The sequence below is a fragment of the Phyllobates terribilis genome, unplaced genomic scaffold (assembly GCF_046119375.1).
Source record: "Phyllobates terribilis strain yellow unplaced genomic scaffold, ASM4611937v1 Scaffold_4__5_contigs__length_816908805, whole genome shotgun sequence".
Classification (NCBI taxonomy): Eukaryota; Metazoa; Chordata; class Amphibia; order Anura; family Dendrobatidae; genus Phyllobates; species Phyllobates terribilis.
Genome location: NW_027362764.1, coordinates 223,570,224 through 223,595,621, shown reverse-complemented (window position 1 = coordinate 223,595,621; position 25,398 = coordinate 223,570,224). Strand labels below are relative to the sequence as shown.

Here is a 25,398-nt window from a genome sequence, read left to right as displayed (position 1 = left end):
GATCACCTGAGAGCTGATACGTATCAGAGCCAGGAGACACAGAGGCCCCGCATGCTGGGAGTGTGTACTCCAAGAGAAGGCCCTACCACAAAGTCAGCCGATGCAGGACAGAGACAAAGTTAGGCCTAGCTACAGGCAGGTCAGAAACTTACTACGCAAAGGCAAGAAACAGGAGGCCCTATACGCGCTCACTGGGGAGTATCCTGATATGCACCCTTCACCCTACAGTGCTCCAGGATGTGCCTGAACCTCCTTCAGTAAAAGGTACGGAAGTGAACTGTGTCTTTGCCTATCCTTCTTCAGGCCCGGCTGGGCCTTCGCGTCCTGCATCCCCCTTCTACGCTGCCCTGATTAGCTATACCACCCAAGCTGCCTTAACACTGGCCTCAGAGGGCTGCCGCAGCGCTGGTGATCCTCACCAGACACCACAGGTGGCATCACGAACTTTCCCATCATTATCCACCCTTTTAAAAGAGAGACCCAGGGTACGGGCCCGGGAGCCGACTATCGTGACATCCCCCCAAAACCAAATAACAAGGCCCGGGCGCCGAGTTGTCCCCATCCTCTGGGCTCATCACTTACATGTTGTGCTCAGGACTCATCTTCCTCAACGCTGCCCTTACTTTGTCCCGGGCCTCACAACGGATTGGGGTCGTTGTTGGGGGTGTCTCTAGCAGAGCAGCAATCTGTTGCAGAATCAGGTCATTAGTCTTCTGCTGCTGCAGGTACAGCAGTTGCTGCTAATTGTGCTGCTGTTGCAGTTGCTGTTGCAGCTGCTCAGTGAGTACCAACTGCTTTAGTAGCTCCTCCATGTTGTCGGAAGGCCTGAGCTGTAGCCTTGCAGGCTTGATCACGGACATGCAGCTTTTGAGGTATGCCTCAGTTCACACTCCCCGCATTCTACACCATATGTAGTGCAGCGGGATTTACACAGTGCAGTAATAAGGCAGTGACCCCGGAAAGTTCAACGTAAATGTCTTTTATTTTCCAAAACTCGCAAATTAAAGGCAAACGGTATCCTCCGGATCGCAGCCGGGTCATCAAACAACAGTCCATTTCCAAACCAGTTGCCGTGGGTGACTGCACTGCCGTATCTCTCTGAGGTGCGCAAGGAGTTTTGCTTCCCTTGGCTCTGTGTTCACTTTACACAGGCCTGTCTTGCACAGAGCCTCCTTCTCTGCATCTAGCAAACAAACCACTCACACACTGAAACCTTTGCTGAGGTTTAAATGTGAATCCTTGACGTGAGCCAGTTGTAAGACCCGGGCTGGAGGGAGTGACCAGCCCCACTACAATCCTGTAGATCACTCAAAAATAAAAGTCCAGGTCAGGTTTTCTTAAATCTGACTTTATAGCTTGACCAAGTCAAAACTCTTACTTTTATTTTTCACTGCAAGCACAGCTGTTTCTGTGATTGCAATGCACTCCAGCGGGTTCAATATGCTTCTATGCGCATCTTAGGGGATACATCCCATCCCTCGCATATAATTCCCCTCACTGTCTCACACCATGTATGGTCTTGGTACAAAGTAGGTCCCCAAACCCACTGCACAGAGGTGTATATGTAAATCAACACTAATCATAAGATTTATCCTGGAAATCTGGGCTTGTCAACTCAATTGATAAATATAAAACTTACATCACTATAGACAGGGCCGCCATCACAGCATTACTGCCCTTACTGATGTATGGAGCTCAGTGAGCAGAAACAGGAAGGGGGGGGGCCAGACCGGGCTCACCTGATTTTTGCTTGTGCTCACCGGGCCCCAGTGGCAGGATTCAGCCGCTTCAGTACTTCAGTAACTGAATGTGTGTCCGAGGACACACATTCAATTACTGAAATCTATTGGCGTGCAGGAAGCCCGTGGCTTCTTGCACAACAATAGTTAAAAGTCGCCAGCCAATCAGAGGATGGCAGCTGACATCAGTGCGCATGTCGCCAGAGTATGACGTCACTGCCATGCGCCGGTGCATCCGCGCCTCAAATGGATGAGTAAGAGGATGCCGCTGGACCGTGGCCAGGTAAGGCAAAGTTCTTTTGTACTGAAAGCCACAAAGGCAGGATGGGAGACAATATGGGACCAGGAATAAAAACACTGGGGGCCAGGATGGAAGACGACATGGGGCCAGGAATGAAGATACTGGAGGCCAGGATGGGAGACCATATGGGCCAGGAATGAAGACACTGGGGGCTATTAATAAAGACACTGGGGGCCAGGATGAGGGACGTTATTACAGGAAGGGGCTAGGATGTGGGACATTATTACTGTAGGGTCTAAGGGATATAATTACTGCTGTGATGTATTTTATTTTTGAGGAAACTGTTTTCAGGGTGGGGAGGGCCCTGTTGCTGTGCAGGGCAACACTATGTCATTTTTTTCTTCATCTGGTGTAGTGTAGATGACGCGCCCCCTGGGCCAGTGTTGTTGGGGATACCCGGAGCCGGATCAGATGGGGGTTGTAGTCTCCGAGTGGCTGTGACCCGGTCCGTGCCCAGGGTGTCAAGCTCAGTGTGTGGCAGTCCTTATGATGTTACTAGATGTTCTTTTGTGTCGACTACGCCACCCGTTGAATTGCGGTCAATACGGCCGCCGCTGCAGCAGGGTCCACTGAGGCTGGTGATATGTGTGCAGCTTAGGTAGTATAACCCCCAACGGGAGGGGTATAGCCTCAGGGGGTCAGCCGTGGAGGATGGTGGTTGTGAAGGTGCAGCAAGGAGACTCAGAGGCATAAAATGCAGTTCCAGGGTTTTACTTACTGGTGTTGCTCGGGTCACTGTGTACAGCAGTGACCACCCAAGCCGTGCTGCGTCCACCAGGTCCTGGACTCGGTCAACTCCCAGGCAACTCCGGAGTGTGGTCCTGAGCTCCTTTCTGTCTCTCCCTTCTTCTGGCCGTTCCCACCAGGGATCCACCTAAGTCCGGCTCCCTCGGGCCTCTTGTTGGTCAAGCCTCCTCTGGGCTCCCTGACCCTATTCTTGGTCTGCCTTCTGGGTGGATTTAGTGGGTGATCGTGGCAGATCCTGCCCACGACCTCCGGTTCCTGGCTAAGGTGTGCTGTAGCCTCTGCCAGCTTGGGATCCGGTACCCTGTTGCCGACCCTTCACCCTATTAGCCCTCTTATGGGCTCTTGGGGTCCCCTCTGCGCCTCTGGGTCTCTCTCTCTTCTCCTCTGCTCTGCTTCTCAGGTTACACCCTGACAGACTGACTGACTGGCTGACTGACAACCGACTGACGTCTCACAGACTGACCCTGATCTAAGATGGTTCCCACCTTATATACTCCCTCTATGTGTGAGCTCAGGTGACCAGCACCCAATGAGCTCCTAACTTTACCCAGGCTGCTCCCCCTATCTGCCCCTACACTACTGGGATGTTCCACCCCCCTCCCACTCCAGCCAGGAACAGACACAGTGGAAGTGGTGCTCTAGATATCTGTGTTATTTTCTGCAGAGATGAGTCTTTGCTGGAAGAAGTGATGGCGGTCTGTGCCAGATGAAGAAGAAAAGTGAAGATGAAGGACTTCAACTAGAGACGTCAATGGTGAGCCAGTGTGTTACCTGTACACCGACACTATACACTATATACTGTATACAGAGATCCTGTGTATAATGTCACCAGTGATCACTGTATTACCTGTACACTGACACTATATACAGAGCTTCGGTGTATAAACTGGTGATCACTGTATTACCTGTACACTATACACTATACACAAAGCTCCAGTGCATAATGTCACTGGTGAGTCACTGTATTACCTGTACACCATTAACTATATACAGAGCACATGTGTATAATTTCACTGGTGATCTCTGTATTACCTGTACACTATACATTATTTATAGAGCACCTGTGTATAATATCACCGGTAATCACTGTATTACATATACACTATACGTTATATACAGCGGGTACGGAAAGTATTCAGACCCATTTAAATTTTTCACTTTGTTTCATTGCAGCCATTTGGTAAATTCTAAAAAGTTCATTTTTTTTCTCATTAATGTACACTCTGCACCCCATCTTGACTGAAAAAAAAATGTAGAAATTTTTGCAAATTTATTAAAAAAGAAAAACTGAAATATCACATGGTCATAAGTATTCAGACCCTTTGCTCAGACACTCATATTTAAGTCACATGTTGTCAATTTCCTTGTGATCCTCCTTGAGATAGTTCTACTCCTTCATTGGAGTCCAGCTGTGTTTTATTAAGCTGATAGGACTTGATTTGGAAAAGCACACACCTGTCTATATAAGACCTCACAGCTCACAGTGCATGTCAGACCAAATGAGAATCATGAGCTCAAAGGAACTGCTCAAGGAACTCAGAGACAGAATTGTGGCAAGGTACAGATCTGGCCAAGGTTACAAAAGAATTTCTGCATTACTCAAGATTCCTAAGAGCACAGTGGCCTCTATAATCCTTACATGGAAGAAGTTTGGGACAACCAGAAGTCTTCCTAGATGTGGCCATCCAGCCAAACTGAGCAATCGTGGGAGAAGAGCCTTGATGAGAGAGGTAAAGAAGAACCCCAAGATCACTGTGGCTGAGCTCCAGAGATGCAGTAGGGAGATGGGAGAAAGTTCCACAAAGTCAACTATCACTGCAGCCCTCCACCAGTCAGGCATTTATGGCAGAGTGGCCAGACAGAAGCCTCTCCTCAGTGCAAGACATATGAAAGCTCGCATAGAGTTTGCTCAAAAACACATGAAGGACTCCCAGACTATTTGGTGATAATTCTAAGCGGTATGTGTGGAGAAATCTAGGCACTGCTCATCATCTGCCCAATACAATCCCAACAGTGAAACATGGTAGTGGCAGCATCATGCTATGGGGGTGTTTTTCAGCTGCAGGGACAGGACGACTGGTTGCAATTGAGGGAAACCTGAATGAGGCCAAGTACAGAGATATCCTGGATGAAAACCTCTTCTAGAGTGCTTTGGACCTCAGACTAGGCCGAAGGTTCACCTTCCAACAAGACAATGACCCTAAGCACACAGCTAAAATAACAAAGGAGTGGCTTCAGAACAACTCTGTGACCATTCTTGACTGGCTTAGCCAGAGCCCAGACCTAAACCCAATTGAGCATCTCTGGAGAGACCTGAAAATGGCTGTCCACCAACGTTCACCATCCAACCTGACGGAACTGGAGAGGATCTGCAAGGAAGAATGGCAGAGGATCCCCAAATCCAATTGTGAAAAACTTGTTGCATCATTCCCAAGAAGACTCATGGCTGTACTAGCTCAAAAGGGTGCTTCTACTCAATATTAAGCAAAGGGTGTGAATACTTATGACCATGTTATATTTCAGTTTTTCTTTTTTAATAAATTGGCAAAAATTTCTACTTTTATGGTTATTTCAGTCAAGATGGGGTGCAGAGTGTACTTTAATGAGAAAAAAATTAACTTTTAGAATTTACCATATGGCTGCAATGAAACAAAGAGTGAAAAATTTAAAGGGGTCTGAATACTTTCCGTACCCACTGTACTATATACAGAGCTCCTGTGTATAATGTCACTGACGATCCCTGTATTACCTGTACACTTATACTGTATACTGTGTGCAGAGCTCCTGTGTATAATGGCATTTATGGTAATATTAGTATAGTTTTTTTTTATTAATGATCAGTAATGTAGTATTTGGTCACTATGTGGTGGTAATATGTGGTCTGGTCATGGTTTGCCAGGATTTATCCCTTGTATGTAGTATTATTCGGTCACTATGTGGTGGTAATATGTGGTCTGGTCATGGTGTGATGGTATTTTTCTCTCGTATGTTGTATAATTCAGTCGTTATGTGGTGGTTATATGTTGTCTGGTCATGGTGTAACAGTATTTCTCCCTTGTATGTGACTCGCCCCCTGGGCCATGGGGCACTCGAGACCGGTTTTCAGGGCAATGCTGGGAGTAGTAGTGGCGACCCAGTCCCGTGGCTCAGGGTGGTCAGACCAGTGGCAGTCTTTTATATGTTTTAGGTAATGTCCGACTACGCCACCCGTGGATTGCGGCTATTATGAACCGCCGCTGCAAGGCAGTCCGCTGAGGCTGATGGTGTGTGCAGCTGAGATCGTATAACTCCCCACGGGGAGAGTGTGGCCCCAGGGCAGTGTAGTAGATGGTGGGGGTGATGGTGCAGGGAGTCCCAGTACCATTAGTGCTGGCGAAGTAAGAAGCACAAAGACAATGTGTTGCAGTCCAGGGTCTTTTACTCACAGTTAGTATACTCCAAGCCACTTCGGTACCGGTAATGACTGCCCAAGCCGTGCCGTGTCCACCAGGCGAGGGGCTCGGTCAACCCCCAGGCAATTCAGGAGCATGGCACAGGTCTCCCTTCTATCCTTCCTCTGGCTCGTGCCCCACCAGTGACGAAGCTTTTGTCCAGCTGCCGCGGATCTATGCGGGTAAACGTGGGCCCCGTTTCCCGCTGTCCTATATGGTGCCTTCCTAGCAAGGTTTAGCAGGGGGTCGCACCAAGTGATGATCACGACCTCCGGTTCTTGGCTGAGGATTATTTGCCTCCACCAACTTGGGATCCGGTACCCTTTTCTTGCCTAACCCGTCACCCGTAATTTCCTGGGTCCTTAGGGTCCCTTCTGCCTTCTTGTTTCTGAGCCCTTCTGTTCCTCTGTCACTCCTCCTTTCCTGTTCCTTCTTCTCCTCCTTCCCTCGGCCTCTTCTCCAGGCCTACTTCTCCCTCTCCTCCCAGGCTCCGACCTTTTCTCTAGGCCTGCCTTTGAGCAGAGCTCCTACAGAGCCTCCGCTCCCTGTCTTCTCCTCTCACTCTGAACTGACCACTGTCCTAAGATGGTGCCCACCTTTTATACCTCCTCCTCTGAGTGTGAGCTCAGGTGACCAGCACCCAATGAGCTCCTACCTATGCTCAGAAACCGTCCCCTTCTGCTCCTACATGACTGGGTATTCCTCCCCCCTACCCACTGCAGCCAGGGACATGGTCTGTCGTGCCTGCATTACGTATAAATGGGAGCACCGTTGAGCTGTCCCCCGGAAATGGGGTGTGTGTGATGCATGCAGCTAACTGAGCCTTGGTCCATACTCCATCCTTACCCGGGAGGGAGTGGAATACCACACCTCTGGTTGAGGTGCAATACCCCTGTAGCGGCCGAACCCTCGGGGCGCTACATATGTAATATTATTCAGTCACTATGTGGTGATAATATGTGGTCCGGCCATGGCGTGACGGTATTTGTCCCTTGTATACAGTATTATTGGTCATTTTAAAAAACGTATGTGACACATACCTTTAAAGAAAAATAGATAAAAATATACCTAAAAAGAGTGTTGGATGTTTTAGGATATTTTTAAAAGGTTAGAGTAGAGTAGGGTCCTGACAAAAAAGTCTACCTTGTCGTGATGCTTAAAAAATCTTTTGGACAAAACAAAAGCAGATTGTTATGTATATGATATTGTGTTCAATGGGAACTGTTAATGTGTGATTGGTGTTTTTCCAAGAATGGGCAGTGGGACTGTGGTTTGAGGGGTAGAGGCAGAGTTGGGGTGGAAGTGGAGCTGGGGTGCAGTCTCAAGGGGGCCCGAAAATTTTGCCAGTATAGTGCTCTGAAATTCCTGGTGGCAGCCCTGACTATAGATTTTGGACATTTTCTTTGTATATCACAACATATAGCAGATAAAAAATGATAGGAAACAACCTGTTGTGCAGGCAGAATGTGTTGCTTCATAAACTTCTTCACTCTCTGCAAAACCAGGTTCCCTTTGCCACTAAGCAGGAACAGCTCCCCCTGAGAGTTGGAAACCTCAACAGCTGTTTTCTCTCTGGAATATAACAAAACAGAGAACCTATGGAATATCATACTATGCTCAATCTCATGACTTTAAGTTCATAAAAATGCAGAGAAAAAGACAAATTTATTAAGAGAAATGATACTACAAAAAAGTGATATACAAATAAATCTATCATGTATTAAACTTAATGTATTAGTATGACTAAATTTAAAAAAGGACAAGTTAGCAGTGCCAGGTCCTATCAATTAAGGGCAGTACATTACTGGGTTATTGTGGATTCCAGCTTATTCAAGAGCAGAGGATTTCTTACAGGCTAAAGAAGCAAACTTGAAGGATTGGGCACTATGAGACACAGCCACCTTATGAATACAAGTATGGTAGTCCTTAATGTAGTAAGTTTAATTTTGTGTCCTTGTCTTTGATTCAAGCTCAGGAGCTGAGACCGCATCTTTTCCAGCAGATAATGGTTAGGTTACACACCCATCATCTGCCTATAACACATACCTTAAAGAAAAGAATGCCTGAACATATTACCATTCGTCACCTGATTCCACACAAACAAATTGCTCGTCCTCAGCTTTGTCTAAATGTTTTCTGGAAGTTCACCAGGATAACATCTCTTCCTTCAGGGTTTCCAGCATTGAAGGGATTTATAAACCCTGTATGGGGGGGTCTGACCAGTGGCGTACCGCCAATGGCGGCAGACCACACCACTGCTATGGGGTCCGTGGCCGGAGGGGGCCCGTTAGGGCCCCAAGCAGCGTGGGAACGAGGAGTATAGGTGAGTAGGACGTTGCGGCAGTAGAGGAGCGGAGCACACGCTGTAGCCGCTGCTGCAGCTACCACGTGTGCCCGCTGATAAAGGGACATGAATATTCCCTCTTCTCCTCTCCCATGGGCGTGGAGAAGATGGAATATTCATTCTCTTTAGTAGCGGCCACGGAGGAGCGCTGAGCCCGGGCTCTTGCTGTCAGTGGCCGCCGCTAAAGAGAAAGCATATTCACGCTTCTCCACGCCCATAGTCCCGGCGTGGAGAGGAGTGAATGTGCCGGCAGCAGCTCACCTCGGCTTCTGAGAGCGCGTGCAGCTCAGATGCCGACATGAGCTGCTGCAGACAGGACTCAGCGCTGGAGCAGAGGTGAGGAAGGAAGGTGAGTATTAGTGTTTATTGTTTTATGTATGCAGTGATTGGGGGATGAGGAAGCCACACATACCAGGATTGTCACGCTGTCTCTGTATACTGGAGGTAGGGGGCCTAAGCTGACCCTAAGCTGGGGCCCTGACTAGTCCCTCAACCTGGAGGTACTGTTAAAGGTACAGAGGTCCAGGCCGCCAGCGTAACCCCTACCTCCTGAGGATCCCTGCACCTAAGTAATCTAGTCCTGAGAAGGACCCCGATCACAACAAAAGGGGACAAGTAATAATATGCCCACACACAGTACTTAGACGAACGAGACAGTACAAGGGAAAAACCAAAACCACCTTGCATACAACAACTACACAACTACAACAGAGGGAACACCAACGGGAAAGGAGATAAATGATAAAGCGAGGAAGGGAAAAAACACTCCAAATACACTTATCTCAGTAACTCCAAACACCACGATCCGCTCTGTTAGTCTGAATGAAATGCTTTCACCGACACTTCCCAAACAGACCAGCAGGCATATGAAGGAGTCTCACTACAGCAGTATTGATTGCAGCTGGGCGAGGCTGGACCTCCTCTAGCTCAGAGAGAGAGAGAATTAACTCCCTCACTGCCGAAAAACACAAAGCACCAACAAGTCAGCTGCGAGAAGTCAGGCTGTGTACTCGTGACGATCTTCGTGGCGACACACCCGTGACAGTACCCCCCCTTCTACGAGGGGCCTCCGGACCCTCAGGGCCAGGTTTATCCGGGTGAGTCGTGTGGAAGGCCCGAACTAATCGGTCTGCGTTAATATCCGACGCAGGAACCCACATCCTCTCCTCAGGACCATACCCTTTCCAATGAACCAGGTACTGAAGGGACCGGCGATTAAAGCGTGAATCGATGACCCTCGATACCTGGAACTCCAAGTTACCATTGACCACCACTGGAGGGGGAGGTAAAGGTGACGGTACCACCGGCGCCACATACCTCTTAAGCAACGATCTGTGGAACACGTTGTGAATTTTAAACGTAGGGGGGAGGTCAAGACGGAATGCCACCGGATTAATAATAGAACTGATTCTGTACGGCCCGATGAACCTGGGACCCAGTTTCCAGGAGGGAACCTTAAGTTTAATATTCCTGGTAGACAACCATACCCGATCGTTCACACTTAGGTCCGGACCAGACACTCTCCTCCTATCAGCCATACGTTTGTATCGGTTCCCCATAGTATTCAGATTCTTCAGCACCCCTCTCCATACTGAAGCGAGTGATGAGGAAAATCGTTCCTCCTCAGGAACCCCCGAAGAGCCCCCCCTACTGAAAGTACAAAACTGGGGGTGAAAACCATATGCCCCAAAAAACGGGGACTTACCAGTGGACTCACTCCGCCTATTATTAAGAGCAAACTCTGCCAGAGGTAAGAAAGAAGCCCAGTCCTCCTGGTTCTCTGACACAAAACACCGGAGATATGTCTCCAAGCTCTGGTTCATACGTTCCGTCTGACCATTGGTCTGAGGATGAAAAGCCGATGAGAATGACAAATGCATCCCCCGCCGTGCACAAAACGCCTTCCAGAACTTGGACACAAACTGAGACCCCCGATCAGACACCACCTCGGAGGGTACCCCGTGAAGCCTCACAATCTCCCCAGTGAACACCTGCGCAAGAGTTTTAGCATTAGGGAGAGCCGGAAGAGCGATAAAATGTGCCATCTTGCTGAACCTGTCCACTACAACGAGTATGACCGTTTTACCCGAAGAAGGAGGGAGGTCCGTAATAAAGTCCATAGACAGATGAGTCCAAGGACGCTCCGGGATCTTCAAAGGTAAGAGGGCCCCAGACGGACGGGTATGTGAGGTCTTAGAGCGCGCACAAACCCCACAGGACGCGACAAAAGTTACCACCTCCTTATGTAAGTTAGGCCACCAAAACCGACGCGAGAGGAGATCCACAGTTGCTTTACTCCCCGGGTGTCCTGCAAAAACTGAGTTATGGTGTGCCTCGATCACCTTTTGTCGCAACTGATCTGGAACAAACAGTCTCCCCGGAGGTCCAACAGGGGCGTCCCCATGAGCCTCCAATACCTCCTCCTCCAGCTCAGAGCATACTGCCGAAACCACCACCCCCTCCTGAAGGATAGGAATCGGGTCGTCCGTATTCCCGGCCCCAGGGAAACTACGAGATAAGGCATCCGCCTTTACATTTTTTGACCCAGGACGATATGTAACGACAAAATTAAACCTGGTAAAAAACAATGACCACCTAGCTTGTCTGGGATTCAGACGTTTCGCGGACTCCAGATATAGCAGGTTCTTGTGATCGGTGATGACGGTGACCGGATGGACTGCCCCCTCCAAAAAATGGCGCCACTCCTCAAAAGCTAACTTAATGGCCAAGAGTTCCCTATTGCCGACATCGTAATTCCTCTCAGCGGACGACAATTTTTTAGAGAAAAAGGCGCACGGATGCCACTTACCAGGGGACGAACCCTGTGACAATACTGCTCCCACCCCTACCTCGGAAGCGTCTACCTCTACAATGAATGGCTGTGACGCATCAGGTTGAATGAGTATGGGTGCCGAGGCAAAACATTTTTTCAAGGAGGAGAATGCTTGACAAGCCTTGTCAGACCACCTAGAAAAATCCGTCCCCTTTTTAGTCATGTCTGTGAGAGGCTTAACCATGGACGAGAAATTACGAATGAACTTCCGGTAATAATTAGCAAACCCCAGGAAACGTTGTAGTGCCTTAAGATTCTCTGGCCGATCCCACTCAAGAACTGCCCGCACTTTCCCAGGGTCCATACGAAAACCGGACGCTGAAACCAGGAAGCCTAAAAACTGGAGTTCCTGTACGGCGAACACACACTTTTCCCATTTGGCATACAGTTTATTATCCCGCAAGATCTGTAACACCTGCCTAACGTGCTCCTGATGAGACACCAGATCCGGCGAGTAAATTAAGATATCATCCAGATATATGACAACAAACTGTCCCACCAGGCGGTGAAAAATGTCATTAACAAAGTGTTGGAACACCGCCGGGGCATTAGTCAGACCGAATGGCATGACAAGGTTCTCATAATGCCCCTCCGGAGTGTTAAACGCCGTCTTCCACTCATCCCCCTCCTTCATCCTAATCAGATTGTACGCCCCCCTGAGATCCAACTTAGAGAACCATTTGGCGCCCACGATCTGATTAAAGAGATCGGGAATAAGTGGGAGCGGATACGGATCTCGGACTGTAATGCGATTAAGTTCACGGAAATCCAGGCAAGGGCGTAGGCCTCCATCTTTCTTCTTAACAAAGAAGAACCCCGCAGCCACCGGTGAAGATGAAGGTCTAATATGCCCCTTAGCCAGACTTTCTGAAATATAATCCTTCATGGCCTGCCTCTCTGGACCAGAAAGGTTATACAACCTAGCTTTAGGTAACTTGGCCTCAGGGAGCAGTTTTACAGAACAGTCATACTCGCGATGAGGAGGTAGTTCCTGACACCCTTTCTCCGAGAATACATCCTCAAAGTCCGCCAGAAATGGAGGTAAGACCCAAGGAGTAACCGCACCGATGACCGTGTTCATGCAGTTTTTATTACAGAATTTACTCCATTGGCTTATCTCTCTGGTTTGCCAATTAATAACCGGGTTATGCTTAGCTAACCAAGGAAGGCCCAACACTATAGGAGTGGGAAGACCCTCCAACACGTAGCAAGACAACAGTTCTTTATGTATCGCCCCCACTTGAAGTTTTACGTCATGCACAGCTTGCAAAAAACTTCCCTGACCGAGAGGCCTGGCATCGATCGAGAATATGGGGATGGGTTTAGCCAACTCACTCAATCGCATACCTTGAACCCGGGCAAACCGAGCATCAACCAGATTAGCCCTGGCCCCACTATCCAGAAGAACAGATATCCTCTCAGTTCTCGTACCCACCACCACCTCCGCCGGTACGAGAAACTGAGACGAACCTAGGGACGAAATACCTACTCCCAGATTGCCGTCCACCACACAACCTGGGATCAACAGTTTTCCGACGACTCTTCACTCTGCAAGGGACGGGATGGACACCCCCCAATAAAATGTCCCTTTCTCCCGCAGAAGAAACACCTTCCTGTCTTATGGCGCACCACCGGTCCCCTCCCCCGAAATGATGTCCCTCCTAATTGCATAGGCTCCTCTGGACTGACCAGGGGAACCACCATATGAGGGGACCTTGTAGGAGGTGGAGTCATCACAGGGGGTAGAGTTATCCCGCACCTCTCCCGAAGCCGTCTGTCAACGCGAATAGCAAGGGCCATAGCGGCTTCCAGTGACGCGGGAGAGTCATACTGTGCCAACACATCCTGTAATTTGTCGGATAAACCATGACAAAACTGGCTCCTAAGAGCCGGGTCATTCCACTGGGTGTCCGTGGCCCACCTACGGAACTCCGAACAGAATTCCTCCGCCGGACGATCTCCCTGCTGGATCCTACGTAACTTAGACTCAGCAAGGGAGATCCGATCTGGGTCATCATATACGAGTCCCAGAGCAGCGAAAAACCTATCCACTGACTGGAGAGCCGGGGAGCCCGGGGGAAGAGAGAACGCCCAAGATTGTGGGTCCCCTTGTAGGAGCGAGATGACAATTCCCACCCTTTGTTCTTCACTCCCCGATGACCGAGGCCGCAGCCGAAAGTACAACTTGCATGCCTCCCGGAAAACAAAAAACTTGTCCCGCCCCCCAGTGAACCTGTCAGGGAGAGCTACTTTAGGTTCTGGTCCGGCTTGCTCCTGAGGATGCAAAACCTTGGACCTAACGTCCGCCAGCTCCATGGACAAACTCTGCAACTGCCGAGCTAGACCGGCTACTGGATCCATGGTAGCTGGAGAAAAACTAAGTGGGTCGGTGAAAATGTCACGCTGTCTCTGTATACTGGAGGTAGGGGGCCTAAGCTGACCCTAAGCTGGGGCCCTGACTAGTCCCTCAACCTGGAGGTACTGTTAAAGGTACAGAGGTCCAGGCCGCCAGCGTAACCCCTACCTCCTGAGGATCCCTGCACCTAAGTAATCTAGTCCTGAGAAGGACCCCGATCACGACAAAAGGGGACAAGTAATAATATGCCCACACACAGTACTTAGACGAACGAGACAGTACAAGGGAAAAACCAAAACCACCTTGCATACAACAACTACACAACTACAACAGAGGGAACACCAACGGGAAAGGAGATAAATGATAAAGCGAGGAAGGGAAAAAACACTCCAAATACACTTATCTCAGTAACTCCAAACACCACGATCCGCTCTGTTAGTCTGAATGAAATGCTTTCACCGACACTTCCCAAACAGACCAGCAGGCATATGAAGGAGTCTCACTACAGCAGTATTGATTGTAGCTGGGCGAGGCTGGACCTCGTCTAGCTCAGAGAGAGAGAGAATTAACTCCCTCACTGCCGAAAAACACAAAGCACCAACAAGTCAGCTGCGAGAAGTCAGGCTGTGTACTCGTGACGATCTTCGTGGCGACACACCCGTGACAAGGATACTTGGATCGAGGAGGCCACACATATCAGGATACTTGGATTGAGGAGGCCACACATACCAGGAATGGGGGATTGAAGAGGCCACACATACCAGGAATGGGGGATTGAGGAGGCCACACATACCAGGAATGGGGGATTGAGGAGGCCACACATACCAGGATTGTGGGATTGAGGAGGCCACGCATACCAGGATTTGGGGATTGAGGAGGCCACATGTACCAGGATTTGGGATTGAGGAGGCCACACGTACCAGGATTTGGGGATTGAGGAGGCCACATGTACCAGGATTGGGGGATTGAGGAGGCCACACTTACCAGGATTGGGGGATTGAGGAGGCCACACTTACCAGGATTGGGGGATTGAGGAGGACACACATACCAGGGATTGTGGGATTGAGGGGGCCACACATACCAGGGATTGTGCTGCTGCATTTCCCACCCTAGGCTTATACTCAAGTCAATAGGTTTTCCCATTTTTATGTGGTAAAATTAGGGGCCTCGGCTTATATTCGGGTCGGCTTATTTAAAATATACGCTATTTTAAAATCAGTGAGTACGTGGTGCCCATAATACTGCAGGACTGTGGCGTGCATTATACTATATGGGGGCTACATTTTACCCTATGGGGTGTGTAATATACTGTATGGAGGACTATGGGGAGTGCATTATATTCTATGGAGGACAATGGGAAGTTCATTATACTATATGGAGGATTATGGGGGGCGCATTATACTATATGGAGGTTTATGGGGGGAGCATTATACTATATAGAGGATTATGGGGGCGCATTATACTTTATGGAAGATTATTGGTGGTGCATTATACTATATGGAAGGCTATGTGGGGCCATTATAATATTTTGAGGGCTATGTGGGGGGCCATTATACTGTATGAAAGCAATTATACAGTGTGAAGGTTTGTGTGGGGTCATTATACTGTTTGGAGGGCTGTGTGGGGGCCATTATACTGTTTGGAGGGCTGTGTGGGGGCCACGAGAGTGTATGGAGGGCTCTGTGGGGTTCACAGTTGGGGGATTATACTGTGTTAGGGTCACCATACTTTGCCATGGGTCTGACCCAAAGCGATGTTCACCAAGGAAGTGTCTTGTTTCCTTGGTGAACATCACTCGCCTTCCTTCAGGTTTCAACTACTACAATGATATAATGTTTTTGTTTTTTTTTAGGAAATGAGGTTAATATTTTCTTTGCAATTGTGCTTATACGTTTTATATGCATGTGTGTGTTTATCATGTTTTTTCTCTCTTTGGTATGTGCATGTGTGGCACCCCAGGGGTCTGGTTTTCCACAGTAATGTAATGTTATGTCTGAGAGCAGGTGGGAGGTCCTTTGGTCAGGGATCCTGTGCATGCCACACCTCCTGCCCAGTCTTGGGAGGGGAAGAACTTCCCCTGTATAAACCCTGGGCTGAGGCAGGGTTAGTCAGTCAAGGAGAGTAGAGACAGAGAAGCAGCATAGGAAGAAACAGCAGAAGCTCATTGGGAGCAATATTACTACGAGTCAGGGGCTGGCAGCTGCAGAGCTCGCCCTGACTGAGAAGCTTTCTTACCGGACCCGGCGTCCGAGGCTGTGGGGACTAACTCTTACCCAGCAGCAGAAGCCGACCGGCAGGGGATTTCAGGTCCTCAGGCCCAGAAACCCGAAGGCACGGTCACACGCGTGGGACCAGCACCGCCATCGTGGAGCGGAAGCCATTAGAAGGCCCCGAGTCACCGGCCATACGGGTGAGCACCACACGGTACACTCAGGGACGTGGGCTACTTATATCCGCTTCTAGCAAGGTAGCCAGAAGAGTACAGTCAGTTTGGGAGGCCTACAACTCCGCCTGGCCAGGGGAGATCCCATCTGCTCAAGGACTGACCAGGCCCCGTTCACTAGCAAGTACTCCGGGAGGGTCTATCGTTGTTACCAGTAAAGACCCTGAATTACACCGCACCGTCTCTGAGTGGTTCCTGCTACCCCCATCATCCACATCTGCTGCCCTGAGGCCATACCCCTCCCGTTGGGGGTTATACCATCTACGCTGCACCATCCATCCACCGGCCTCAGCGGACTGTCCTGCAGCGGCAGCTCCATAGCTGCATTCAACGGGTGGCGTAGTCGTCCTGCATCTACCGCTGTTACATCGCCGCTCAGTTTGACTCCCTGGGCACGGACCGGGTCACCGCCACGAGACTACAACCCTCAAGAGATCCGGCTCCGGGTAAGTTCCCGCGTGCGCAACGCAGCGCGACACAGGCCCAGGGGCGCGTCAACTTTGGCGTAGTCGGCAGGATTTCGTGCCCGCAACCACCGGGTACTGCGTGCCTGAAAAAGAGACTTTTCAAACTTACCTGTGGTGAAGATTCCCGCCATCCGGCGCCATCTTCAGCCTTCTTCCCGCCATCGGTGAAGTTTCCCGCCATCCGGCGCCATCTTCTGCCTTCTTCCCGCCATCCGTGGAGTTTTCCCGCCATTGGACGCCATCTTGAGGACGCCGCGCGGGAAGAAGAGGGGCGTGGACTCCGAAAGCGCGCGAGAACTGAAGCCCCGCCCCACGTCCGGACGTTGCGTAAGGTCCTGGAAGGAGCCCAGCAGACGCCGACGTCACAGGAGCGCGACGGAAGGTCCTCAACCCTGACGATCCACTGCGGAGCCGCGGCCTACGGAACAGGATCATCGCAAGGTAGGCCACGGTCCACTAGGGGGGAGGAAGATGTCGGATACGGAGGAGAGCTTCACTGCCTCAACCCCCGCCAGCGCTACCGCTGCTGCAGTTATGCCCTTCACCATGCCCTATATCCCGGGAGCAGCTTGGCTACCCCAGTACTCAGGGGAGTCACATACCCTGCATGACTTTAGAGAAAAGCTGGATAGCCTCTTCCAGGTGTACCCCCTCACAGAAGAGCAAAAAGTGAGCATCCTGGTGGCCCAACTAACCGGGGCAGCCAAAAGGGAAGTAAAATCCTGGCCACCTGGGAGGAAGACTGTCGCAGGGATACTAACCCGGCTGAAGGACACCTTTGATACCCGCACCTCAGCCGAGATTAAGCTTAGATTCTACGGGTGCAAGCAGCGAGCGCATGAGAGTATAAGGGACTATGCACTAAACCTACAAGAGGCCCTGAGGGCCATTAAGCAGACCGACCCTGATGGAGTGGGAAACGAGGACAGGCTGTTGACCGAACAGTTTATAGAGGGACTGTATTGTAATACCCACCGAACCCAGTTGCGGGCAATGGCCTTACAGGATCCCCATCTGGGCTTTGCACAGTTCAAGGACAGAGCCATCCGGGTGCTCCGAGAACCGGCACCGGGTGGCGTTGTGACCCACAAGCGCCCTGCTATCACTTACCACCAGGAGGCGGCGCCCTTGTCGGCAGGGCCTGTGGGAGCTGATGCGCAGGCTTTGGACAATGACCCGGCTCCAGACCTACACCATCAGGTCCAAGAGCTAGCTAAGAGCATTGCTGCGCTAACCCGAACTGTGCAGTCTTTACAGGCTTCCACCCCAGGGAAGATCCAGCTGGCATCCGGACCGGAGGACATCCCGTGGCGTCGACCAAGGAGGACCCCACCGGCCAGAGGAAGACCCAGTGACCGATACAGCGAGGACGGACGACCCATCTGCCGCCGCTGCAATCAACCTGGACATATGGCAAGGTACTGTTCTTTAAACGGGCACAACCTGGGGTAGAGGGCCAACCCCCAGGAAAAAGATCACCAGGCCCATCGAACTGGCGCGACAGATATGTGGGAGGACGTCCAGTCTTGCCTGTGGTACTGGATGGCATTCCCATGAGTGCCCTACTGGACACCGGGTCACAGGTCACCACCATCCCGTACGTGCTCTTTAAGCAGTACTGGAATGACTCGGATATTACCCGCTACCCTGACGACGACTTGAGTATCATCGCCAGCAATGGCCAGCCCGTGCCACAGATCGGATTTAAAGAGGTGACCATCAAAATCGGTAGAGTCGAACTGGCAGCACAGGGACTGATCATTGTAGATATTGACAAACATGAGAGTCACCCAAAAATAACTCTAGGAACTAATGTAATTGAAAATTGTCTTGCAGAGGTGATTTTCCTTTTACAGCAGGTTGCCAAGAACGCCAGCTCCGGCGAGCAGCGGGTGCTCCAGAAAGAGATCCGGGCACTGATGCGACGGCAACAGGTGGAACTCTCCGGCGGTGAGATTGGTAGCGTAAGAATGTGTGACCCTTTTCCTATTGCCATGCCCCCAAAAAGTGAAATGATGATTTGGTGCCGGGCAGCTATTGGTCTGAGAGGTAGAGATTACCAGGCAATGGTAGAACCAGTTTACTCGGACAGTAGGCCCACCATTTTGACAGCACGGGGGGTGGTTGATGTACGCCATGGGAGGGTGCCCGTTCGCATAATAAATATCGGGGAGAGGGAAGTGTACCTGCCCCGGTATGCCACGCTAGCCAAATTATATACCATTAACCAAAATTCTATACAATCTGTGGAACCCTTGCCTCCATCTCACCCGGAGGAAGGTAACGGCTCTAAGAAAAACATGGAGGACTGGTGTCAGCAACTACATCTGGGTACTGACTCCACTCCCGCACACCAGAAACAAGGAGTCTATCGGGTGGTTCAGGAGTACGAGAGAGTGTTCAGTAAACACCCGTTAGACTTCGGGCGAGTCAAGGGGGTAGAACACCACATCCCCACGGGAGACCATCCTCCCATAAAAGAGAGGTATCGACCCGTACCCCCTGCCCACTACCAACACGCCAAGGGGATGCTTAGAGACATGAAGGAGGCTGGGGTGATCAGGGATAGCTGTAGCCCCTGGGCAGCTCCACTAGTCTTAGTCCGAAAGAAAGACAACACCATGAGGATGTGTGTAGACTACCGGAAAATCAATCGTATCACACACAAGGATGCGTACCCCTTACCAAGGATAGAGGAGTCATTGGCTGCTTTAAGATCTGCTAACTTCTTCTCTACCTTGGATCTCACTAGCGGGTACTGGCAGGTTCCTGTAGCAGAGGCGGACCGGGAGAAGACCGCATTCACCACCCCGATGGGACTTAGCGAGTTCACCTGCATGCCGTTCGGACTCTGCAACGCACCGGGAACCTTCCAACGACTAATGGAGTGTTGTCTGGGCCACAGAAACTTCGAGACGGTCCTGTTGTACCTGGACGATGTCATCGTATATTCCAAGACGTATGAGGACCACCTGAAACACCTGGCGGAAGTGTTCGAAGCTCTGGCAAGTTACGGCCTAAAGGTGAAACCCTCCAAGTGTCACCTCCTGAAACCAAAGGTGCAGTACCTGGGACACGTGGTGAGCGCTGACGGAGTGGCTCCCGACCCTGATAAGATCACCGCAATTAAGGAATGGCCAAGCCCCTCCAGCGTAAAAGAAGTGCGGCAGTTCCTCGGGTTGGTAGGCTACTACCAAAGGTTTATTCCCGGTTTCACCAAAAAGGCAGCACCTATGCAGGACCTCCTGATAGGCCAGTCCCGGAAGGCCAAGAACCAGAAGCCGCCCTTCAAATGGGAGGAGCTGGAAGAAGAGTCCTTCCGCCAGCTGAAGATGGCCCTCACGGGGGACGAAATCCTGGCGTACCCGGATTATAGCCAGCCCTTTATCCTCTACACCGACGCCAGTAACATCGGGCTAGGAGCCGTACTGTCCCAGATCCAGCAGGGGAAGGAACGAGTAATCGCCTACGCCAGCCGAAAACTGCGACCCACCGAAAGGAACCCCGAGAATTACAGCTCATTTAAGTTAGAGTTCCTGGCCGTAGTATGGGCAGTCACCGAGCGCTTTAAGCATTACCTCGCTTCTTCTCGGTTCACCGTGTACACGGATAACAACCCGTTGACACACCTGGACACGGCAAGACTCGGTGCCCTGGAGCAGAGGTGGATGGCCCGTCTGTCCAACTACGAGTTCACAATCAAATACCGGGCAGGACGCTCCAATACCAACGCGGACGCCCTGTCCAGGATGCCCAACCTGCCGGACGGAGGAGAAGATCCGGAGGGACTGGAAGAAGTTGAACTCCCTGCATTCCACCGTCATGGGACTATCCAGTATTCCCACCGGGTAAGGAGTAAGCAGGCTGCCACGTTGAACCCCTTACCCCACTACAACTGGGCGGAAACGCAAGACAGTGACCCTGCCATCCGACTGGTGAAGGAGATGCTGACTCGGCCGGAGGCTCGCCTTGAACCAGACGCTCCGGAGGAAGCCAAACAACTATGGGCAGAGAAGAGTCGACTGTTCCTTTACAAAGGGAAGTTGTGCCGCAGAATGGTTAACTCCCGGACGCATGAATTACTCTGGCAAGTAGTGGTGCCACGAAGAGACGCAGCCATGGTGATGGAGGCATACCACGACGGAGCTGGACACTTCGGGTGGAAGAAGCTGGAGTTCCTGCTGCGCGAGCGGTTCCACTGGGTAGGCATGAGGGGAACCATCGAGAAGTGGTGCAGAGACTGTGGCCCGTGCAACCTGAGAAGGAAGGACCGTGCCAGCCAGAAGACTCCCCTGCAGTCCATCGTCACCCGGCAACCGTTGGAACTGGTAGCCTTGGATCATGTAAAACTGACCCCAAGCAGAAGTGGCTACGTCTACGCGTTAACCATCGTGGATCATTACTCCCGGTTTCTGGTTGTCGTCCCCGTCAAGGACTTAACGGCTCAAACAGCAGCTAGAGCCTTCCAGCAGCACTTTTGCCGTCCACACGGGTACCCGGACCAAGTGCTGACGGACCAGGGACCTGCCTTTGAAGCGGAGGTCTTCCAGGAATTCTGCAATCTGTATGGCTGCCGGAAGATAAGGACGACACCCTACCATCCGCAAACTAATGGACTTTGTGAGAAAATGAACCAGGTGGTAATGGATCTTCTAAAAACGTTGCCCCTGGAAGAACGCAGTCTGTGGCCTGAGAAGTTGCCCGATCTGGTGGACCTATACAACCACATCCCGGTAGGTTCCACCAACTGTACCCCAGCTTACCTAATGAGGGCAAGACCTGGTAAGTTACCTGTTGACCTGGAAATGGGAGTCCTGACACCCGAGGACACTTCACCAGAAACAGACTGGGACACAGAGAGGCAGCAGCAGTACCAGAGAGTACAGGAGAGCGTGGAGCGAAGTCTCTGTCAGGCTAGGGAAAGACAAGAGAAAACTTACAACCAGTATGCTCCCGCTGTTCCCCTGGTACCCGGAGAGCAGGTCTTGAAGAGGAAGAGACGGCTCCACAAGTTGGATGACCAGTGGGAGAAGGACCCGTACACCGTACTGCCCTCAAGCCACGAGAACCCGAAGGTTTGTACCATCAGTAAAGACGGAGGGGAAACCACAGCCATTGTATCCCGGGACCACCTGAAGAAGTGTCCCGAACAACTGAGGAACCCTGAAGAGGAACAAGAAGACCATCGACCCGTAGAGGAAAGGGAAGATATGGTTAGTACTGTGCTCGGGGACTTCCCTCGGTCTTGGACTCAAGTCAATGGTGCAGTTGTGGTACCCGTACTCACCTTCCTCCAACCAGCATCCCAAGCACCTACGGAGCAACAGGTAGAGCTGGAAGAACAGCCGGTCCAGGAGGCAGAAGACTCCACACAAGCAGAACAGGAGGATCAACCCTCTGCTTATAGTGAGCCTGCCGTACCCCTAGTGAGACAAAGAGCCGGTAGACAGCTGCCCAGTTTACCCTTGACAGCTCCTACACCCTGTAGTTCAGGGCCAGACAGTCAGCTCCGTAGGTCCACTAGGGCCACTAGAGGCCAGTTACCCGCACGCTGGAGGATTTGAAGTGTATAAATTGTTTTATTTATGTTTATCTGTGTATTGGTGCTTGTGTATAATTTTGTGTTTCCAGTTATTTTTAGGAATCCTTGGTGGATTTACCGGGAATCCTTGTACATAGTTGGAGCGTAACCCAGGATGGACTAGAGACTGTTAAGGACTCGGGGTAGGACAGACCCCTACCTGGTTACGTCTCCCTGTTTTGGTGAAATGGACACCTTGCTTTTCTTCAAAGACTGCACCCGGTTACGGACATGCCGTGACCACCTTTATGTGTTTCTTCTTATTGTACTGTTATTGTTGTTATATCTTGTTATGTTTTTCTAAAATATGTTTAGTCCCGGAGTACTAAATTTCACTAGGGGGGAATGTGGCACCCCAGGGGTCTGGTTTTCCACAGTAATGTAATGTTATGTCTGAGAGCAGGTGGGAGGTCCTTTGGTCAGGGATCCTGTGCATGCCACACCTCCTGCCCAGTCTTGGGAGGGGAAGAACTTCCCCTGTATAAACCCTGGGCTGAGGCAGGGTTAGTCAGTCAAGGAGAGTAGAGACAGAGAAGCAGCATAGGAAGAAACAGCAGAAGCTCATTGGGAGCAATATTACTACGAGTCAGGGGCTGGCAGCTGCAGAGCTCGCCCTGACTGAGAAGCTTTCTTACCGGACCCGGCGTCCGAGGCTGTGGGGACTAACTCTTACCCAGCAGCAGAAGCCGACCGGCAGGGGATTTCAGGTCCTCAGGCCCAGAAACCCGAAGGCACGGTCACACGCGTGGGACCAGCACCGCCATCGTGGAGCGGAAGCCATTAGAAGGCCCCAAGTCACCGGCCATACGGGTGAGCACCACACGGTACACTCAGGGACGTGGGCTACTTATATCCGCTTCTAGCAAGGTAGCCAGAAGAGTACAGTCAGTTTGGGAGGCCTACAACTCCGCCTGGCCAGGGGAGATCCCATCTGCTCAAGGACTGACCAGGCCCCGTTCACTAGCAAGTACTCCGGGAGGGTCTATCGTTGTTACCAGTAAAGACCCTGAATTACACCGCACCGTCTCTGAGTGGTTCCTGCTACCCCCATCATCCACATCTGCTGCCCTGAGGCCATACCCCTCCCGTTGGGGGTTATACCATCTACGCTGCACCATCCATCCACCGGCCTCAGCGGACTGTCCTGCAGCGGCAGCTCCATAGCTGCATTCAACGGGTGGCGTAGTCGTCCTGCATCTACCGCTGTTACATCGCCGCTCAGTTTGACTCCCTGGGCACGGACCGGGTCACCGCCACGAGACTACAACCCTCAAGAGATCCGGCTCCGGGTAAGCTCCCGCGTGCGCAACGCAGCGCGACACAGGCCCAGGGGCGCGTCACATGCATATTCAATGGAGGACGGTGGCATCTTGCTTAACATAATGTCAGTTCCAGTATATTGAACAAGCATTTATTTACCTGGATTTCCTAAACATTATGCCCAGGAGTAAGGATGTTACTGTCCGAAACGTGCAAGATTTTGCATGGTCTAGAACGCCCGTTATTTTTTACTCCATGCATTTTTACTAAAGCTAGAATAAAAGTTTGAATTCTTTAATTGTTTTTGGTGCTGGATTGCAACCTTTTCATGTTTTTGTTTTTCCGTGTCTGAGGGAAAAAAAACAACACACAACATGCCAGAGTATGACCTGATATTTGGATCGCATTAGGAAATGCAAGTCAATGAGTCAGTGGAAAACATCGGACTGCATTCGGATGACATCTGAGTCTAGTCTGATTTTCATGGGCTGACAGAATGGAGAAGATGGAGACATTTTTTTTCCCCATCTTCACATCCGAGAGAATCAGTCCACTATCTCTGATCAGAGTTGGATCAGAGTGATAATCAGCCATATTCTCTCAGATGACTGAATATACGCTCATGTGACCCTAGCCTTACTCTGAAATGCTGCAGTGAGAAAGAATAGTTGAAAGCAGGAGCAGGGAATGAGGTGACTGAGATGGTTCATCACATTAGTCATAGTGAGCTTCTCCCAGCCTCGCTTGGATTGGGTGTTCAGTGAGCATTTCCCAGCCTCACTCTGGTTGAGTGCAAGGTCTCTCCTTATACATAACCATGGAGCAGACCTCAATCACATGACACTAAGCTAAATGGAGTAGCTTGGTTCCACTAGGTGAGTGCAGCCTGTTGAGTCGGAGTCAACTTTTTTCCTTACAGGGGTGGACCACTACCTGGATAAACCCTTTTTAAATTAAGTAGTACCCTTATAAAAATTAAAACTCACCTCCGGTACCAGCGCTAATCTAAGGGTTCGACATATTGCGGATCGGATAGAAAGAATGCTGGGTGGGGCTGGGGAAAACCCAGCAGTCATGGTACACATCGGTACCAATAACAAAGTTAAAGGGAGGTGGAAGGTCATTAAAAATGATTGCAGGGAAGTAGGAGAGAAGGCCAAGATTTCCAAGGTGGTGTTTTCAGAAATGCGGCCACTGCCACGAGGGTCACTAGAAAGACAGCGGGAGCTTAGGGAGATAAATAAGTGGCTTAGAAATTGGTGCACGAAGGATGGGTTTGGGTTCATAGATAACTGGGCCGACTTCTCTATCGGCTACAGGCTCTACGTTAGGGACTGGCTGCACCTCAATGGGGAGGGTGCAGCCGTGCTTGGGGAAAAAATGGTCAGTCGGATGGAGGAGCTTTTAAACTGGGATCTGGTGGGAGGGAGGGTAGTTGTGCTAATAAGGGGATAGATAGAGTAGACAGAGAGAATGACAGTAAGATGATTTAGGGGGTGTGGGATAAGAAAGGAAAGTAGGGAGCTGAGTAGGAGTAACAAATGTACTAATAGTATCAAATGTCTGCTGGCAAATGCAAGAAGACTCGCAAACAAAATGAATGAACAGGAAAGACAAGAAAGGTGGAGGGGTTTTTATTTTCGTAAAATCCAACTTAAAACCTGTGCTCAGTGACGACATTAAGGGGAGATGCGACAATGTACAGTAGATTCAGTATGGGTCAATGTACATGAGGCTGGCAATAATGGAAAACTGCTAATTGGAGTTTGCTACAAGCCTCCTAATATGGCTGAACAGGTGGGAGTATACTGGGGACTACAGAACAGGAGAAAGACTTGGGTGTCATAGGAAATATTAAAAGCTCTGCAGCCACACTAGGGATGGACACCCCCTGTC

At 50.6% G+C, this 25,398-nt stretch overlaps 1 protein-coding gene across 1 annotated transcript in view; it reads right to left on the bottom strand.

Moving 5' to 3' along the window:
* LOC141265263 (acyl-CoA dehydrogenase family member 11-like) overlaps positions 1-25,398 on the bottom strand; it is a 476,536-nt gene that overhangs the window by 210,059 nt on the left and 241,079 nt on the right. The window contains exon 9 of the mRNA XM_073678109.1: positions 7,667-7,790. Coding sequence (XP_073534210.1) covers positions 7,667-7,790 — 124 coding nt within the window. The remainder of the gene's footprint in view (positions 1-7,666; positions 7,791-25,398) is intronic.